Raw genomic sequence first — 18675 nt, forward strand, 5'->3', positions numbered from 1 at the left:
ATGTTGCCCCAGTGATTGAGAGGTTGTTTCATGTTGCCCCTCACCTGTGCACAATACCTCTTTTCTAGGGCAGTGACGATCACTTTGAGGATTATCGCCAACATCCTTGTGCTCCTATCGCTCGCTGGCAGCATTTTCATTATTTACTTTGTCGTGGATCGCTCCCAGAAATTGGAGCAAACGAAATTGGAGCTCACACTTTGGGAAAAAAATGAGGTAAGACTATATTAATGTACCCCTCAAACTCACCGACCATTAAACATGTAAGCAGCTATCCCATTGGTAGCCCTTTTTAGTTAAGTGACGTGTTTCATGTATGGCCAGTGCTCAATCAGAAGATGCCCGCCGGATGGCTCTGTGCCAGGGGACCACACACACGAGATTGTGAATTTAAAATGTTTACTTCTGGATAGATGGTAGACTGTTGTTTCCCCAAAGTAAATTACTTTGTTGTAATTTACTTTGTGGGTATTACTTCGAACATACTTCACATTTGTATATGTATGTGTATGTGTGCAGTAAGAGGTAAAATGGGGTGAGGAGGGGTTTGGAATGGGGGTCGTAGTGAAGGGGAAGGGCGGCATGCGCACCCCCCAAAAATATTGAAAGTATAACTTCGAAATAATACCCACAAAGTTAGATTGCCCTTGTAATTCCGTTTTCCCTGCTCCTGTTCCTTTGCTTTCTCTTGGAGTCTGTTCCAGGTTTCCCCTTGCACCTCTCTCTTTGTTCCCTATTGAGTGTTAGGTGTGGTGTGTATCCAGCTCCTGTGCGAATGCCTATGTTTCTCTAATCACTGTTCTGTAAGCAGTATTCCACTTGTCCCTTGTCAGGAGTCGTATGTATTAAGTTATTCCCCCTTTGCTGTTTTAGCCCTTCTTGGTCCCTGTTTGATCAGCAGGGTCTGTGGGCTGAGTTACATTCCAGGTAGTGTTTCTCGTCCTCATGAGCATAGTCTTTGATTTATCTAATACAATACCATCAGGGGTGTTAGGTCACAGATGCTGTCATTGCGTGTCCTGTATGTGAGGTCAGTGCTGACAGCACCAGCAATAGCAATTGTGGGTGAGGAGCGTGCACACTTTCTTTGTAATCATAAGGAGCTTTTAAGTGCTTTACGCTGCATCCCTTTTCATATTCTTGTGTTGTGCTCCACTTGCACATCCTGGGGCCAGCGGGCATTTTTCTTGGTTCCTGAGTGCATGTTGTTTGATACCCGAGATCTTATGCACATTTCTTTGGCCATATCCACTGGTATATATCTCGAATGACATAGTCTCATTAATTGCATTCTTGGAAGTTCCTCCTTCCTCAGTACTCTCATTGTTTGCATTCTTGGAAGTTCTACGTTTGTCAGTACTCTCATTGTTTGCATTCTTGGAAGTTGTATAATTGTCAGTACTCTCATGGTTTGTATTCTTGGAAGTTCTACGTTTGTCAGTAGTCTCATTGTTGGTATTCTTGGAAGTTCCTCCTTTCTTAGTACTCTCGTTGCTTATATTACTGGAAGCTCCTCCTCTCTCAGTACTCTCATTGTTTGCATTCTTGGAAGTTCCTCCTTTCTCTGTACTCTCATTGTTTGCATTCTTGGAAGTTCCTCCTTCCTCAGTACTCTCATTGTTTGCATTCTTGGAAGTTCCTCCTTCCTCAGTACTCTCATTGTTTGCATTCTTGGAAGTTCTACATTCGTCAGTACTCTCATTGTTTGCATTCTTGGAAGTTCTACGTTTGTCAGTACTCTCATGGTTTGCATTCTTAGAAATTCCTCCTTTCTCAGTACTCTCATTGTTTACATTCTTGGAAGCTCTTCCTTCCTCTGTACTCTCAAATATTGTTTTCTTGGAAGCTCCTCCTTCCTCAGTACTCTTATTCTTTGCATTCTTGGAAGTTCCACGTTTGTCAGTACTCTCCTTACATGCATTCTTGGCAACTCCTCCTTCGTCAGTACTCTCATTGTTTTAATTCTTAGAAGCACTTCCTTCCTCTGTTCTCTTATTGTTTGCACTCTTGAAAGTTCCTCCTTTCGCAGTACTCTCATTGTTTACATTCTTGGAAGTTCCTCCTTTCTCAGTACTCTCATTGTTTGCATTCTTGGAAGCTCCTCCTTCCTCAGTACTCTCATTCTTTGCATTCTTGGAAGTTCCACGTTTGTCAGTACTCTCCTTATTTGCATTCTTGGAAGCTCCTCCTTCGTCAGTACTCTCATTGTTTACATTCTTGGAAGCGCTTCCTTCCTCAGTTCTCTAATTGTTTGCATTCTTGGAAGTTTCTCCTTTCTCAGTAGTCTTGTTGTTTACATTCTTGGAAGCTCCTCCTTCCTCCGTATTGTCATTGTTTGGATTCTTGGAAGCTCCTCCTTCCTCAGTACTCTCATTGTTTGCATTCTTGGAAGCTCCTCCTTCCTCAGTACTCTCATTGTTTGCATTCTTGGAAGCTCCTCCTTCCTCCGTACTCTTATTGTTTGCATTCTTGGAAGCTCCTCCTTCCTCAGTACTCTCCTTCTTTGCATTCTTGGAAGCTCCTCCTTCCTCAGTACTCTCATTGTTTGCATTCTTGGAATCACTTCCTTCCTCAGTTATCTAATGGTTTGCATTCTTGGAAGTTTCTCCTTTCTCAGTACTCTTGTTGTTTACATTCTTGGAAGCTCCTCCTTCCTCATTACTCGCATTGTTTGCATTCTTGGAAGTTCCACGTTTGTCAGTACTCTTGTTGTTTACATTCTTGGAAGCTCCTCCTTCCTCATTATTCTCATTGTTTGCATTCTTGGAAGTTCCTCCTTTCTCAGTACTCTTGTTGTTTACCTTCTTGGAAGCTCCTCCTTCCTCATTACTCTGATTGTTTGCATTCTTGGATGTTCCTCCTTTCTCAGTACTCTTATTGTTTGCATTCTTGGAAGCTCCTCCTTCCTCTGTACTCTCATTGCTTGCATTCGTGGAAGCTCCTCCTTCCTCAGTACTCTCCTTCTTTGCATTCTTGGAAGCTCCTCCTTCCTCAGTACTCTCATTGTTTGCATTCTTGGAAGCTCATCCTTCCTCAGTACTCTCATTGTTTGCATTCTTGGAAGTTCCGCGTTTGTCAGTACTCTCCTTATTTGCATTCTTGGAAGCTCCTACTTCGTCAGTACTCTCATTGTTTGCATTCTTGGAAGCTCATCCTTCCTCAGTACTCTCATTGTTTGCATTCTTGGAAGTTCTACGTTTGTCAGTACAATCATTGTTTGCATTCTTGGAAGTTGTATAATTGTCAGTACTCTCATGGTTTGCATTCTTGGAAGTTCTACGTTTGTCAGTACTCTCATTGTTGGCATTCTTGGAAGTTCCTTCTTTCTTAGTACTCTCGTTGCTTACATTCCTGGAAGCTCCTCCTCTCTCAGTACTCACATTGTTTGCATTCTTGGAAGTTCCTCCTTTCTCTGTACTCTCATTGTTTGCATTCTTGGAAGTTCCTCCTTCCTCAGTACTCTTATTGTTTGCATTCTTGGAAGTTCCTCCTTCCTCAATACTGTCATTGTTTGCATTCTTGGAAGTTCTATGTTCGTCAGTACTCTCATTGTTTGCATTCTTGGAAGTTCTATGTTTGTCAGTACTCTCATGGTTTGCATTCTTGGAAGTTCCTCCTTCCTCAGTACTCTCATTGTTTGCATTCTTGGAAGCTCCTCCTTCCTCCGTACTCTCATTGTTTGCATTCTTGCAAGCTCCTCCTTCCACCGTACTCTCATTGTTTGCATTCTTGCAAGCTCCTCCTTCCTCCGTACTCTCATTGTTTGCATTCTTGGAAGTTCCACGTTTTTCAGTACTCTCTTTGTTTGCATTCTTAGAAGTTCTTCTTTTCTCAGTACTCTCATTGTTTGCATTCTTGGAAGTTCTACATTTATGACTACTCTTATTGTTTGTATTCTTGGAAGTTCCTCCTTTTTCAGTACTCAAATTTTTTACATTCTTGGAAGATCTACGTGTTTTAGTAATCTCTCATTGTTTGCACTCTTCGGAGATCCTCCTTTGTCAGTACTCTCATTGTTTACATTATTGGAAGTTCCTCCTTTGTCAGTACTCGCATTGTTTGCATTCTTGGAAGTTCCACGTTTGTCAGTACTCTCATTGTTTGCATTCTTGGAAGCTCCTCCTTCTTCAGTACTCTCATTCTTTGCATTCTTGGAAGTTCCGCGTTTGTCAGTACTCTCCTTATTTGCATTCTTGGAAGCTCCTACTTCGTCAGTACTCTCATTGTTTGCATTCTTGGAAGCTCATCCTTCCTCAGTACTCTCATTGTTTGCATTCTTGGAAGTTCTACGTTTGTCAGTACAATCATTGTTTGCATTCTTGGAAGTTGTATAATTGTCAGTATTCTCATGGTTTGTATTCTTGGAAGTTCTACGTTTGTCAGTAGTCTCATTGTTGGCATTCTTGGAAGTTCCTCCTTTCTTAGTACTCTCGTTGCTTATATTACTTGAAGCTCCTCCTCTCTCAGTACTCTCATTGTTTGCATTCTTGGAAGTTCCTCCTTTCTCTGTACTCTCATTCTTTGCATTCTTGGAAGTTCCTCCTTCCTCAGTACTCTCATTGTTTGCATTCTTGGAAGTTCCCCCTTCCTCAGTACTCTCATTGTTTGCATTCTTGGAAGTTCTACATTCGTCAGTCCTCTCATTGTTTGCATGCTTGGAAGTTCTAGGTTTGTCAGTACTCTCATGGTTTGCATTCTTGGAAATTCCTCCTTTCTCAGTACTCTCATTGTTTACATTCTTGGAAGCTCTTCCTTCCTCTGTACTCTCAAGTATTGCTTTCTTGGAAGCTCCTCCTTCCTCAGTACTCTTATTCTTTGCATTCTTGGAAGTTCCACGTTTGTCAGTACTCTCTTTATATGCATTCTTGGCAGCTCCTCCTTCGTCAGTACTCTCATTGTTTTAATTCTTAGAAGCACTTCCTTCCTCTGTTCTCTTATTGTTTGCACTCTTTAAAGTTCCTTCTTTCGCAGTACTCTCATTGTTTACATTCTTGGAAGTTCCTCCTTTCTCAGTACTCTCATTGTTTGCATTCTTGGAAGTTCCACGTTTGTCAGTACTCTCATTGTTTGCATTCTTGGAAGCTCCTCCTTCCTCAGTACTCTCATTCTTTGCATTCTTGGAAGTTCCACGGTTGTCAGTACTCTCCTTATTTGCATTCTTGGAAGCTCCTCCTTCGTCAGTACTCTCATTGTTTACATTCTTGGAAGCGCTTCCTTCCTCAGTTCTCTAATTGTTTGCATTCTTGGAAGTTTCTCCTTTCTCAGTACTCTTGTTGTTTACATTCTTGGAAGCTCCTCCTTCCTCCGTACTGTCATTGTTTGGATTCTTGGAAGCTCCTCCTTCCTCAGTACTCTTATTGTTTGCATTCTTGGAAGCTCCTCCTTCCTCCGTACTCTCATTGTTTGCATTCTTGGAAGCTCCTCCTTCTTCAGTACTCTCATTGTTTGCATTCTTGGAAGCTCCTCCTTCCTCAGTACTCTCCTTCTTTGCATTCTTGGAAGCTCCTCCTTCCTCAGTACTCCCATTGTTTGCATTCTTGGAATCACTTCCTTCCTCAGTTATCTAATTGTTTGCATTCTTGGAAGTTTCTCCTTTCTCAGTACTCTTGTTGTTTACATTCTTGGAAGCTCATCCTTCCTCATTACTCTCATTGTTTGCATTCTTGGAAGCTCCACGTTTGTCAGTACTCTTGTTGTTTACATTCTTGGAATCTCCTCCTTCCTCATTATTCTCATTGTTTGCATTCTTGGAAGTTCCTCCTTTCTCAGTACTCTTGTTGTTTACATTCTGGAAGCTCCTCCTTCCTCATTACTCTGATTGTTTGCATTCTTGGATGTTCCTCCTTTCTCAGTACTTGTATTGTTTGCATTCTTGGAAGCTCCTCCTTCCTCTGTACTCTCATTGCTTGCATTCTTGGAAGCTCCTCCTTCCTCAGTACTCTCATTGTTTGCATTCTTGGAAGCTCCTCCTTCCTCAGTACTCTCCTTCTTTGCATTCTTGGAAGCGCCTCCTTCCTCAGTACTCTCATTGTTTGCATTCTTGGAAGCTCATCCTTCCTCAGTACTCTCATTGTTTACATTCTTGGAAGTTCTACGTTTGTCAGTACTCTCGTTGTTTGCATTCTTAGAAGTTGTATAATTGTCAGTACTCTCATGGTTTGCATTCTTGGAAGTTCTAAGTTTGTCAGTTCTCTCATTGTTGGCATTCTTGGAAGTTCCTCCTTTCTTAGTACTCTCGTTGCTTACATTCCTGGAAGCTCCTCCTCTCTCAGTACTCACATTGTTTGCATTCTTGGAAGTTCCTCCTTTCTCTATACTCTCATTGTTTGCATTCTTGGAAGTTCCTCCTTCCTGAGTACTCTCATTGTTTTAATTCTTGGAAGTACCTCCTTCCTCAATACTCTCATTGTTTGCATTCTTGGAAGTTCTACGTTCGTCAGTACTCTCATTGTTTGCATTCTTGGAAGTTCTATGTTTGTCAGTACTCTCATGGTTTGCATTCTTGGAAGTTCCTCCTTCCTCCGTACTCTCGTTGCTTACATTCCTGGAAGCTCCTCCTCTCTCAGTACTCACATTGTTTGCATTCTTGGAAGTTCCTCCTTCCTCAGTACTCTCATTGTTTGCATTCTTGGAAGTTCCTCCTTCCTCAGTACTCTCATTGTTTGCATTCTTGGAAGTTCTATGTTTGTCAGTACTCTCATGGTTTGCATTCTTGCAAGCTCCTCCTTCCTCCGTACTCTCATTGTTTGCATTCTTGCAAGCTCCTCCTTCCTCCGTACTCTCATTGGTTGCATTCTTGGAAGCTCCTCCTTCCTCAGTACTCTCATTGTTTGCATTCTTGGAAGTCCCATCTTCCTCAGTACTCTCATTGTTTGCATTCTTGGAAGTTCCACGTTTTTCAGTACTCTCTTTGTTTGCATTCTTAGAAGTTCTTCTTTTCTCAGTACTCTCATTGTTTGCATTCTTGGAAGTTCTACATTTATGAGTACTCTTATTGTTTGTATTGTTGGAAGTTCCTCCTTTTTCAGTAGTCTCATTTTTTACATTCTTGGAAGTTCTATGTGTTTTAGTACTCTCTCATTGTTTGCACTCTTGGGAGATCCTCCTTTGTCAGTACTCTCATTGTTTACATTATTGGAAGTTCCTCCTATGTCAGTACTCGCATTGTTTGCATTCTTGGAAGTTCCACGTTTGTCAGTACTCTCATTGTTTGCATTCTTGGAAGCTCCTCCTTCCTCAGTACTCTCATTCTTTCCATTCTTGGAAGTTCTACGTTTGTCAGTACTCTCCTTATTTGCATTTGCATTCTTGGAAGCTCATCCTTCCTCAGTACTCTCATTGTTTGCATTCTTGGAAGTTCTACGTTTGTCAGTAGTCTCATTGTTGGCATTCTTGGAAGTTCCTCCTTTCTTATAACTCTCGTTGCTTATATTCCTGGAAGCTCCTCCTCTCTCAGTACTCTCATTGTTTGCATTCTTGGAAGTTCCTCCTTTCTCTGTACTCTCATTGTTTGCATTCTTGGAAGTTCCTCCTTCCTCAGTACTCTCATTGTTTGCATTCTTGGAAGTTCCTCCTTCCTCAGTACTCTCATTGTTTGCATTCTTGGAAGTTCTACGTTCGTCAGTACTCTCATTGTTTGCATTCTTGGAAGTTCTACGTTTGTTAGTACTCTCATGGTTTGCATTCTTGGAAGTTCTATGTTTGTCAGTACTCTCATTGTTGGCATTCTTGGAAGTTCCTCCTTTCTTAGTACTCTCGTTGCTTACATTCCTGGAAGCTCCTCCTCTCTCAGTACTCACATTGTTTGCATTCTTGGAAGTTCCTCCTTTCTCTGTACTCTCATTGTTTGCATTCTTGGAAATTCCTCCTTTCTCAGTACTCTCATTGTTTGCATTCTTGGAAGTTCTACGTTCGTCAGTACTATCATTGTTTGCATTCTTGGAAGTTCTACGTTTGTCAGTACTCTCATGGTTTGCATTCTTGCAAGCTCCTCCTTCCTCCATACTCTCATTGTTTGCATTCTTGCAAGCTCCTCCTTCCTCCGTACTCTCATTGTTTGCATTCTTGCAAGGTCCTCCTTCCTACGTACTCTTATTGGTTGCATTCTTGGAAGCTCCTCCTTCCTCAGTACTCTCATTGTTTGCATTCTTGGAAGCTCCATCTTCCTCAGTACTCTCATTGTTTGCATTCTTGGAAGTTCCACGTTCGTCAGTACTCTCATTGTTTGCATTCTTGGAAGTTCTACGTTTGTCAGTACTCTCATGGTTTGCATTCTTGCAAGCTCCTCCTTCCTCCGTACTCTCATTGTTTGCATTCTTGCAAGCTCCTCCTTCCTCCGTACTCTCATTGTTTGCATTCTTGCAAGGTCCTCCTTCCTACGTACTCTCATTGGTTGCATTCTTGGAAGCTCCTCCTTCCTCAGTACTCTCATTGATTGCATTCTTGGAAGCTCATCCTTCCTCAGTACTCTCATTGTTTACATTCTTGGAAGTTCTACGTTTGTCAGTACTCTCGTTGTTTGCATTCTTGGAAGTTGTATAATTGTCAGTACTCTCATGGTTTGCATTCTTGGAAGTTCTACGTTTGTCAGTACTCTCATTGTTGGCATTCTTGGAAGTTCCTCCTTTCTTAGTACTCTCGTTGCTTACATTCCTGGAAGCTCCTCCTCTCTCAGTACTCACATTGTTTGCATTCTTGGAAGTTCCTCCTTTCTCTGTACTCTCATTGTTTGCATTCTTGGAAGTTTCTCCTTCCTCAGTACTCTCATTGTTTTCATTCTTGGAAGTACCTCCTTCCTCAATACTCTCATTGTTTGCATTCTTGGAAGTTCTACGTTCGTCAGTACTCTCATTGTTTGCATTCTTGGAAGTTCCATGTTTGTCAGTACTCTCATGGTTTGCATTCTTGGAAGTTCCTCCTTCCTCCGTACTCTCGTTGCTTACATTCCTGGAAGCTCCTCCTCTCTCAGTACTCACATTGTTTGCATTCTTGGAAGTTCCTCCTTCCTCAGTACTCTCATTGTTTGCATTCTTGGAAGTTCCTCCTTCCTCAGTACTCTCATTGTTTGCATTCTTGGAAGTTCTACGTTTGTCAGTACTCTCATGGTTTGCATTCTTGCAAGCTCCTCCTTCCTCCGTACTCTCATTGTTTGCATTCTTGCAAGCTCCTCCTTCCTCCGTACTCTCATTGTTTGCATTCTTGCAAGCTCCTCCTTCCTACGTACTCTCATTGGTTGCATTCTTGGAAGCTCCTCCTTCCTCAGTACTCTCATTGTTTGCATTCTTGGAAGCTCCATCTTCCTCAGTACTCTCATTGTTTGCATTCTTGGAAGTTCCACGTTTTTCAGTACTCTCTTTGTTTGCATTCTTAGAAGTTCTTCTTTTCTCAGTACTCTCATTGTTTGCATTCTTGGAAGTTCTACATTTATGAGTACTCTTATTGTTTGTATTGTTGGAAGTTCCTCCTTTTTCAGTAGTCTCATTTTTTACATTCTTGGAAGTTCTATGTGTTTTAGTACTCTCTCATTGTTTGCACTCTTGGGAGATCCTCCTTTGTCAATACTCTCATTGTTTACATTATTGGAAGTTCCTCCTATGTCAGTACTCGCATTGTTTGCATTCTTGGAAGTTCCACGTTTGTCAGTACTCTCATTGTTTGCATTCTTGGAAGCTCCTCCTTCCTCAGTACTCTCATTCTTTCCATTCTTGGAAGTTCTACGTTTGTCAGTACTCTCCTTATTTGCATTTGCATTCTTGGAAGCTCATCCTTCCTCAGTACTCTCATTGTTTGCATTCTTGGAAGTTCTACGTTTGTCAGTAGTCTCATTGTTGGCATTCTTGGAAGTTCCTCCTTTCTTAGTACTCTCGTTGCTTATATTCCTGGAAGATCCTCCTCTCTCAGTACTCTCATTGTTTGCATTCTTGGAAGTTCCTCCTTTCTCTGTACTCTCATTGTTTGCATTCTTGGAAGTTCCTCCTTCCTCAGTACTCTCATTGTTTGTATTCTTGGAAGTTCCTCCTTCCTCAGTACTCTCATTGTTTGCATTCTTGGAAGTTCTACGTTCGTCAGTACTCTCTTTGTTTGCATTCTTGGAAGTTCTACGTTTGTTAGTACTCTCATGGTTTGCATTCTTGGAAGTTCTATGTTTGTCAGTACTCTCATTGTTGGCATTCTTGGAAGTTCCTCCTTTCTTAGTACTCTCGTTGCTTACATTCCTGGAAGCCCCTCCTCTCTCAGTACTCACATTGTTTGCATTCTTGGAAGTTCCTCCTTTCTCTGTACTCTCATTGTTTGCATTCTTGGAAATTCCTCCTTTCTCAGTACTCTCATTGTTTGCATTCTTGGAAGTTCCTCCTTCCTCAGTACTCTCATTGTTTGCATTCTTGGAAGTTCTACGTTCGTCAGTACTCTCATTGTTTGCATTCTTGGAAGTTCTACGTTTGTCAGTACTCTCATGGTTTGCATTCTTGCAAGCTCCTCCTTCCTCCGTACTCTCATTGTTTGCATTCTTGCAAGGTCCTCCTTCCTACGTACTCTCATTGGTTGCATTCTTGGAAGCTCCTCCTTCCTCAGTACTCTCATTGTTTGCATTCTTGGAAGTTCCTCCTTCCTCAGTACTCTCATTGTTTGCATTCTTGGAAGTTCTACGTTTGTCAGTACTCTCATGGTTTGCATTCTTGCAAGCTCCTCCTTCCTCCGTACTCTCATTGTTTGCATTCTTGCAAGCTCCTCCTTCCTCCGTACTCTCATTGTTTGCATTCTTGCAAGCTCCTCCTTCCTACGTACTCTCATTGGTTGCGTTCTTGGAAGCTCCTCCTTCCTCAGTACTCTCATTGTTTGCATTCTTGGAAGTCCCATCTTCCTCAGTACTCTCATTGTTTGCATTCTTGGAAGTTCCACGTTTTTCAGTACTCTCTTTGTTTGCATTCTTAGAAGTTCTTCTTTTCTCAGTACTCTCATTGTTTGCATTCTTGGAAGTTCTACATTTATGAGTACTCTTATTGTTTGTATTGTTGGAAGTTCCTCCTTTTTCAGTAGTCTCATTTCTTACATTCTTGGAAGTTCTATGTGTTTTAGTACTCTCTCATTGTTTGCACTCTTGGGAGATCCTCCTTTGTCAGTACTCTCATTGTTTACATTATTGGAAGTTCCTCCTATGTCAGTACTCGCATTGTTTGCATTCTTGGAAGTTCCACGTTTGTCAGTACTCTCATTGTTTGCATTCTTGGAAGCTCCTCCTTCCTCAGTACTCTCATTCTTTCCATTCTTGGAAGTTCTACGTTTGTCAGTACTCTCCTTATTTGCATTTGCATTCTTGGAAGCTCATCCTTCCTCAGTACTCTCATTGTTTGCATTCTTGGAAGTTCTACGTTTGTCAGTAGTCTCATTGTTGGCATTCTTGGAAGTTCCTCCTTTCTTATAACTCTCGTTGCTTATATTCCTGGAAGCTCCTCCTCTCTCAGTACTCTCATTGTTTGCATTCTTGGAAGTTCCTCCTTTCTCTGTACTCTCATTGTTTGCATTCTTGGAAGTTCCTTCTTCCTCAGTACTCTCATTGTTTGCATTCTTGGAAGTTCCTCCTTCCTCAGTACTCTCATTGTTTGCATTCTTGGAAGTTCTACGTTCGTCAGTACTCTCATTGTTTGCATTCTTGGAAGTTCTACGTTTGTTAGTACTCTCATGGTTTGCATTCTTGGAAGTTCTATGTTTGTCAGTACTCTCATTGTTGGCATTCTTGGAAGTTCCTCCTTTCTTAGTACTCTCGTTGCTTACATTCCTGGAAGCTCCTCCTCTCTCAGTACTCACATTGTTTGCATTCTTGGAAGTTCCTCCTTTCTCTGTACTCTCATTGTTTGCATTCTTGGAAATTCCTCCTTTCTCAGTACTCTCATTGTTTGCATTCTTGGAAGTTCCTCCTTCCTCAGTACTCTCATTGTTTGCATTCTTGGAAGTTCTACATTCGTCAGTACTCTCATTGTTTGCATTCTTGGAAGTTCTATGTTTGTCAGTACTCTCATGGTTTGCATTCTTGCAAGCTCCTCCTTCCTCTGTACTCTCATTGTTTGCATTCTTGCAAGCTCCTCCTTCCTCCGTACTCTCATTGTTTGCATTCTTGCAAGGTCCTCCTTCCTACGTACTCTCATTGGTTGCATTCTTGGAAGCTCCTCCTTCCTCAGTACTCTCATTGTTTGCATTCTTGGAAGGTCCATCTTCCTCAGTACTCTCATTGTTTGCATTCTTGGAAGTTCCACGTTCGTCAGTACTCTCATTGTTTGCATTCTTGGAAGTTCTACGTTTGTCAGTACTCTCATGGTTTGCATTCTTGCAAGCTCCTCCTTCCTCCGTACTCTCATTGTTTGCATTCTTGCAAGCTCCTCCTTCCTCCGTACTCTCATTGTTTGCATTCTTGCAAGGTCCTCCTTCCTACGTACTCTCATTGGTTGCATTCTTGGAAGCTCCTCCTTCCTCAGTACTCTCATTGTTTGCATTCTTGGAAGCTCATCCTTCCTCAGTACTCTCATTGTTTACATTCTTGGAAGTTCTACGTTTGTCAGTACTCTCGTTGTTTGCATTCTTGGAAGTTGTATAATTGTCAGTACTCTCATGGTTTGCATTTTTGGAAGTTCTACGTTTGTCAGTACTCTCATTGTTGGCATTCTTGGAAGTTCCTCCTTTCTTAGTACTCTCGTTGCTTACATTCCTGGAAGCTCCTCCTCTCTCAGTACTCACATTGTTTGCATTCTTGGAAGTTCCTCCTTTCTCTGTACTCTCATTGTTTGCATTCTTGGAAGTTCCTCCTTACTCAGTACTCTCATTGTTTTCATTCTTGGAAGTACCTCCTTCCTCAATACTCTCATTGTTTGCATTCTTGGAAGTTCTACGTTCGTCAGTACTCTCATTGTTTGCATTCTTGGAAGTTCTATGTTTGTCAGTACTCTCATGGTTTGCATTCTTGGAAGTTCCTCCTTCCTCCGTACTCTCGTTGCTTACATTCCTGGAAGCTCCTCCTCTCTCAGTACTCACATTGTTTGCATTCTTGGATGTTCCTCCTTTCTCAGTACTCTTATTGTTTGCATTCTTGGAAGCTCCTCCTTCCTCTGTACTCTCATTGCTTGCATTCTTGGAAGCTCCTCCTTCCTCCGTACTCTCGTTGCTTACATTCCTGGAAGCTCCTCCTCTCTCAGTACTCACATTGTTTGCATTCTTGGAAGTTCCTCCTTCCTCAGTACTCTCATTGTTTGCATTCTTGGAAGTTCCTCCTTCCTCAGTACTCTCATTGTTTGCATTCTTGGAAGTTCTACGTTTGTCAGTACTCTCATGGTTTGCATTCTTGCAAGCTCCTCCTTCCTCCGTACTCTCATTGTTTGCATTCTTGCAAGCTCCTCCTTCCTCCGTACTCTCATTGTTTGCATTCTTGCAAGCTCCTCCTTCCTACGTACTCTCATTGGTTGCATTCTTGGAAGCTCCTCCTTCCTCAGTACTCTCATTGTTTGCATTCTTGGAAGCTCCATCTTCCTCAGTACTCTCATTGTTTGCATTCTTGGAAGTTCCACGTTTTTCAGTACTCTCTTTGTTTGCATTCTTAGAAGTTCTTCTTTTCTCAGTACTCTCATTGTTTGCATTCTTGGAAGTTCTACATTTATGAGTACTCTTATTGTTTGTATTGTTGGAAGTTCCTCCTTTTTAAGTAGTCTCATTTTTTACATTCTTGGAAGTTCTGCGTGTTTTAGTACTCTCTCATTGTTTGCACTCTTGGGAGATCCTCCTTTGTCAGTACTCTCATTGTTTACATTATTGGAAGTTCCTCCTATGTCAGTACTCGCATTGTTTGCATTCTTTGAAGTTCCACGTTTGTCAGTACTCTTATTGTTTGCATTCTTGGAAGCTACTCCTTCCGCAGTACTCTCATTCTTTCCATTCTTGGAAGTTCTACGTTTGTCAGTACTCTCCTTATTTGCATTTGCATTTGCATTCTTGGAAGCTCATCCTTCCTCAGTACTCTCAATGTTTGCATTCTTGGAAGTTCTTCGTTTGTCAGTACTCTCATTGTTTGCATTCTTGGAAGTTGTATAATTGTCAGTACTCTCATGGTTTGTATTCTTGGAAGTTCTACGTTTGTCAGTAGTCTCATTGTTGGCATTCTTGGAAGTTCCTCCTTTCTTATAACTCTCGTTGCTTATATTCCTGGAAGCTCCTCCTCTCTCAGTACTCTCATTGTTTGCATTCTTGGAAGTTCCTCCTTTCTCTGTACTCTCATTGTTTGCATTCTTGGAAGTTCCTCCTTCCTCAGTACTCTCATTGTTTACATTATTGGAAGTTCCTCCTATGTCAGTACTCGCATTGTTTGCATTCTTGGAAGTTCCACGTTTGTCAGTACTCTCATTGTTTGCATTCTTGGAAGCTCCTCCTTCCTCAGTACTCTCATTCTTTCCATTCTTGGAAGTTCTACGTTTGTCAGTACTCTCCTTATTTGCATTTGCATTCTTGGAAACTCATCCTTCCTCAGTACTCTCATTGTTTGCATTCTTGGAAGTTCTACGTTTGTCAGTAGTCTCATTGTTGGCATTCTTGGAAGTTCCTCCTTTCTTATAACTCTCGTTGCTTATATTCCTGGAAGCTCCTCCTCTCTCAGTACTCTCATTGTTTGCATTCTTGGAAGTTCCTCCTTTCTCTGTACTCTCATTGTTTGCATTCTTGGAAGTTCCTCCTTCCTCAGTACTCTCATTGTTTGCATTCTTGGAAGTTCCTCCTTCCTCAGTACTCTCATTGTTTGCATTCTTGGAAGTTCTACGTTCGTCAGTACTCTCATTGTTTGCATTCTTGGAAGTTCTACGTTTGTTAGTACTCTCATGGTTTGCATTCTTGGAAGTTCTATGTTTGTCAGTACTCTCATTGTTGGCATTCTTGGAAGTTCCTCCTTTCTAAGTACTCTCGTTGCTTACATTCCTGGAAGCTCCTCCTCTCTCAGTACTCACATTGTTTGCATTCTTGGAAGTTCCTCCTTTCTCTGTACTCTCATTGTTTGCATTCTTGGAAATTCCTCCTTTCTCAGTACTCTCATTGTTTGCATTCTTGGAAGTTCCTCCTTCCTCAGTACTCTCATTGTTTGCATTCTTGGAAGTTCTACGTTCGTCAGTACTCTCATTGTTTGCATTCTTGGAAGTTCTACGTTTGTCAGTACTCTCATGGTTTGCATTCTTGCAAGCTCCTCCTTCCTCCGTACTCTCATTGTTTGCATTCTTGCAAGCTCCTCCTTCCTCCGTACTCTCATTGTTTGCATTCTTGCAAGGTCCTCCTTCCTACGTACTCTCATTGGTTGCATTCTTGGAAGCTCCTCCTTCCTCAGTACTCTCATTGTTTGCCTTCTTGGAAGCTCCATCTTCCTCAGTACTCTCATTGCTTGCATTCTTGGAAGTTCCACGTTCGTCAGTACTCTCATTGTTTGCATTCTTGGAAGTTCTACGTTTGTCAGTACTCTCATGGTTTGCATTCTTGCAAGCTCCTCCTTCCTCCGTACTCTCATTGTTTGCATTCTTGCAAGCTCCTCCTTCCTCCGTACTCTCATTGTTTGCATTCTTGCAAGGTTCTCCTTCCTACGTACTCTCATTGGTTGCATTCTTGGAAGCTCCTCCTTCCTCAGTACTCTCATTGTTTGCATTCTTGGAAGCTCATCCTTCCTCAGTACTCTCATTGTTTACATTCTTGGAAGTTCTACGTTTGTCAGTACTCTCGTTGTTTGCATTCTTGGAAGTTGTATAATTGTCAGTACTCTCATGGTTTGCATTCTTGGAAGTTCTACGTTTGTCAGTACTCTCATTGTTGGCATTCTTGGAAGTTCCTCCTTTCTTAGTACTCTCGTTGCTTACATTCCTCGAAGCTCCTCCTCTCTCAGTACTCACATTGTTTGCATTCTTGAAAGTTCCTCCTTTCTCTGTACTCTCATTGTTTGCATTCTTGGAAGTTCCTCCTTCCTCAGTACTCTCATTGTTTTCATTCTTGGAAGTACCTCCTTCCTCAATACTCTCATTGTTTGCATTCTTGGAAGTTCTACGTTCGTCAGTACTCTCATTGTTTGCATTCTTGGAAGTTCTATGTTTGTCAGTACTCTCATGGTTTGCATTCTTGGAAGTTCCTCCTTCCTCCGTACTCTCGTTGCTTACATTCCTGGAAGCTCCTCCTCTCTCAGTACTCACATTGTTTGCATTCTTGGAAGTTCCTCTTTCCTCAGTACTCTCATTGTTTGCATTCTTGGAAGTTCCTCCTTCCTCAGTACTCTCATTGTTTGCATTCTTGGAAGTTCTACGTTTGTCAGTACTCTCATGGTTTGCATTCTTGCAAGCTCCTCCTTCCTCCGTACTCTCATTGGTTGCATTCTTGCAAGCTCCTCCTTCCTCCGTACTCTCATTGTTTGCATTCTTGCAAGCTCCTCCTTCCTACGTACTCTCATTGGTTGCATTCTTGGAAGCTCCTCCTTCCTCAGTACTCTCATTGTTTGCATTCTTGGAAGCTCCATCTTCCTCAGTACTCTCATTGTTTGCATTCTTGGAAGTTCCACGTTTTTCAGTACTCTCTTTGTTTGCATTCTTAGAAGTTCTTCTTTTCTCAGTACTCTCATTGTTTGCATTCTTGGAAGTTCTACATTTATGAGTACTCTTATTGTTTGTATTGTTGGAAGTTCCTCCTTTTTCAGTAGTCTCATTTTTTACATTCTTGGAAGTTCTATGTGTTTTAGTACTCTCTCATTGTTTGCACTCTTGGGAGATCCTCCTTTGTCAATACTCTCATTGTTTACATTATTGGAAGTTCCTCCTATGTCAGTACTCGCATTGTTTGCATTCTTGGAAGTTCCACGTTTGTCAGTACTCTCATTGTTTGCATTCTTGGAAGCTCCTCCTTCCTCAGTACTCTCATTCTTTCCATTCTTGGAAGTTCTACGTTTGTCAGTACTCTCCTTATTTGCATTTGCATTCTTGGAAGCTCATCCTTCCTCAGTACTCTCATTGTTTGCATTCTTGGAAGTTCTACGTTTGTCAGTAGTCTCATTGTTGGCATTCTTGGAAGTTCCTCCTTGCTTATAACTCTCGTTGCTTATATTCCTGGAAGCTCCTCCTCTCTCAGTACTCTCATTGTTTGCATTCTTGGAAGTTCCTCCTTTCTCTGTACTCTCATTGTTTGCATTCTTGGAAGTTCCTCCTTCCTCAGTACTCTCATTGTTTGCATTCTTGGAAGTTCCTCCTTCCTCAGTACTCTCATTGTTTGCATTCTTGGAAGTTCTACGTTTGTCAGTACTCTCATTGTTTGCATTCTTGGAAGTTCTACGTTTGTTAGTACTCTCATGGTTTGCATTCTTGGAAGTTCTATGTTTGTCAGTACTCTCATTGTTGGCATTCTTGGAAGTTCCTCCTTTCTTAGTACTCTCGTTGCTTACATTCCTGGAAGCTCCTCCTCTCTCAGTACTCACATTGTTTGCATTCTTGGAAGTTCCTCCTTTCTCTGTACTCTCATTGTTTGCATTCTTGGAAATTCCTCCTTTCTCAGTACTCTCATTGTTTGCATTCTTGGAAGTTCTACGTTCGTCAGTACTCTCATTGTTTGCATTCTTGGAAGTTCTACGTTTGTCAGTACTCTCATGGTTTGCATTCTTGCAAGCTCCTCCTTCCTCCGTACTCTCATTGTTTGCATTCTTGCAAGCTCCTCCTTCCTCCGTACTCTCATTGTTTGCATTCTTGCAAGGTACTCCTTCCTACGTACTCTCATTGGTTGCATTCTTGGAAGCTCCTCCTTCCTCAGTACTCTCATTGTTTGCATTCTTGGAAGCTCCATCTTCCTCAGTACTCTCATTGTTTGCATTCTTGGAAGTTCCACGCTTTTCAGTACTCTCTTTGTTTGCATTCTTAGAAGTTCTTCTTTTCTCAGTACTCTCATTGTTTGCATTCTTGGAAGTTCTACATTTATGAGTACTCTTATTGTTTGTATTGTTGGAAGTTCCTCCTTTTTCAGTAGTCTCATTTTTTACATTCTTGGAAGTTCTACGTGTTTTAGTACTCTCTCATTGATTGCACTCTTGGGAGATCCTCCTTTGTCAGTACTCTCATTGTTTACATTATTGGAAGTTCCTCCTATGTCAGTACTCGCATTGTTTGCATTCTTGGAAGTTCCACGTTTGTCAGTACTCTCATTGTTTGCATTCTTGGAAGCTACTCCTTCCGCAGTACTCTCATTCTTTCCATTCTTGGAAGTTCTACGTTTGTCAGTACTCTCCTTATTTGCATTTGCATTCTTGAAAGCTCATCCTTCCTCAGTACTCTCATTGTTTGCATTCTTGGAAGTTCTTCGTTTGTCAGTACTCTCATTGTTTGCATTCTTGGAAGTTGTATAATTGTCAGTACTCTCATGGTTTGTATTCTTGGAAGTTCTACGTTTGTCAGTAGTCTCATTGTTGGCATTCTTGGAAGTTCCTCCTTTCTTATAACTCTCGTTGCTTATATTCCTGGAAGCTCCTCCTCTCTCAGTACTCTCATTGTTTGCATTCTTGGAAGTTCCTCCTTTCTCTGTACTCTCATTGTTTGCATTCTTGGAAGTTCCTCCTTCCTCAGTACTCTCATTGTTTGCATTCTTGGAAGTTCTACGTTTGTCAGTACTCTCATGGTTTGCATTCTTGGAAGTTCTACGTTT

General features: G+C 41.5%; 1 protein-coding gene across 1 annotated transcript in view; it reads left to right on the forward strand.

Moving 5' to 3' along the window:
- Positions 1 to 18675, forward strand: part of TMC3 (transmembrane channel like 3) — a 244009-nt gene that overhangs the window by 117798 nt on the left and 107536 nt on the right. Inside the window, exon 10 of the mRNA XM_069625138.1 lies at positions 69 to 216. Coding sequence (XP_069481239.1) covers positions 69 to 216 — 148 coding nt within the window. The remainder of the gene's footprint in view (positions 1 to 68; positions 217 to 18675) is intronic.

Source organism: Ambystoma mexicanum, chromosome 11 (assembly GCF_040938575.1).
Source record: "Ambystoma mexicanum isolate Mex_15411 chromosome 11, UKY_AmexF1_1, whole genome shotgun sequence".
Lineage (NCBI taxonomy): Eukaryota > Metazoa > Chordata > Amphibia > Caudata > Ambystomatidae > Ambystoma > Ambystoma mexicanum.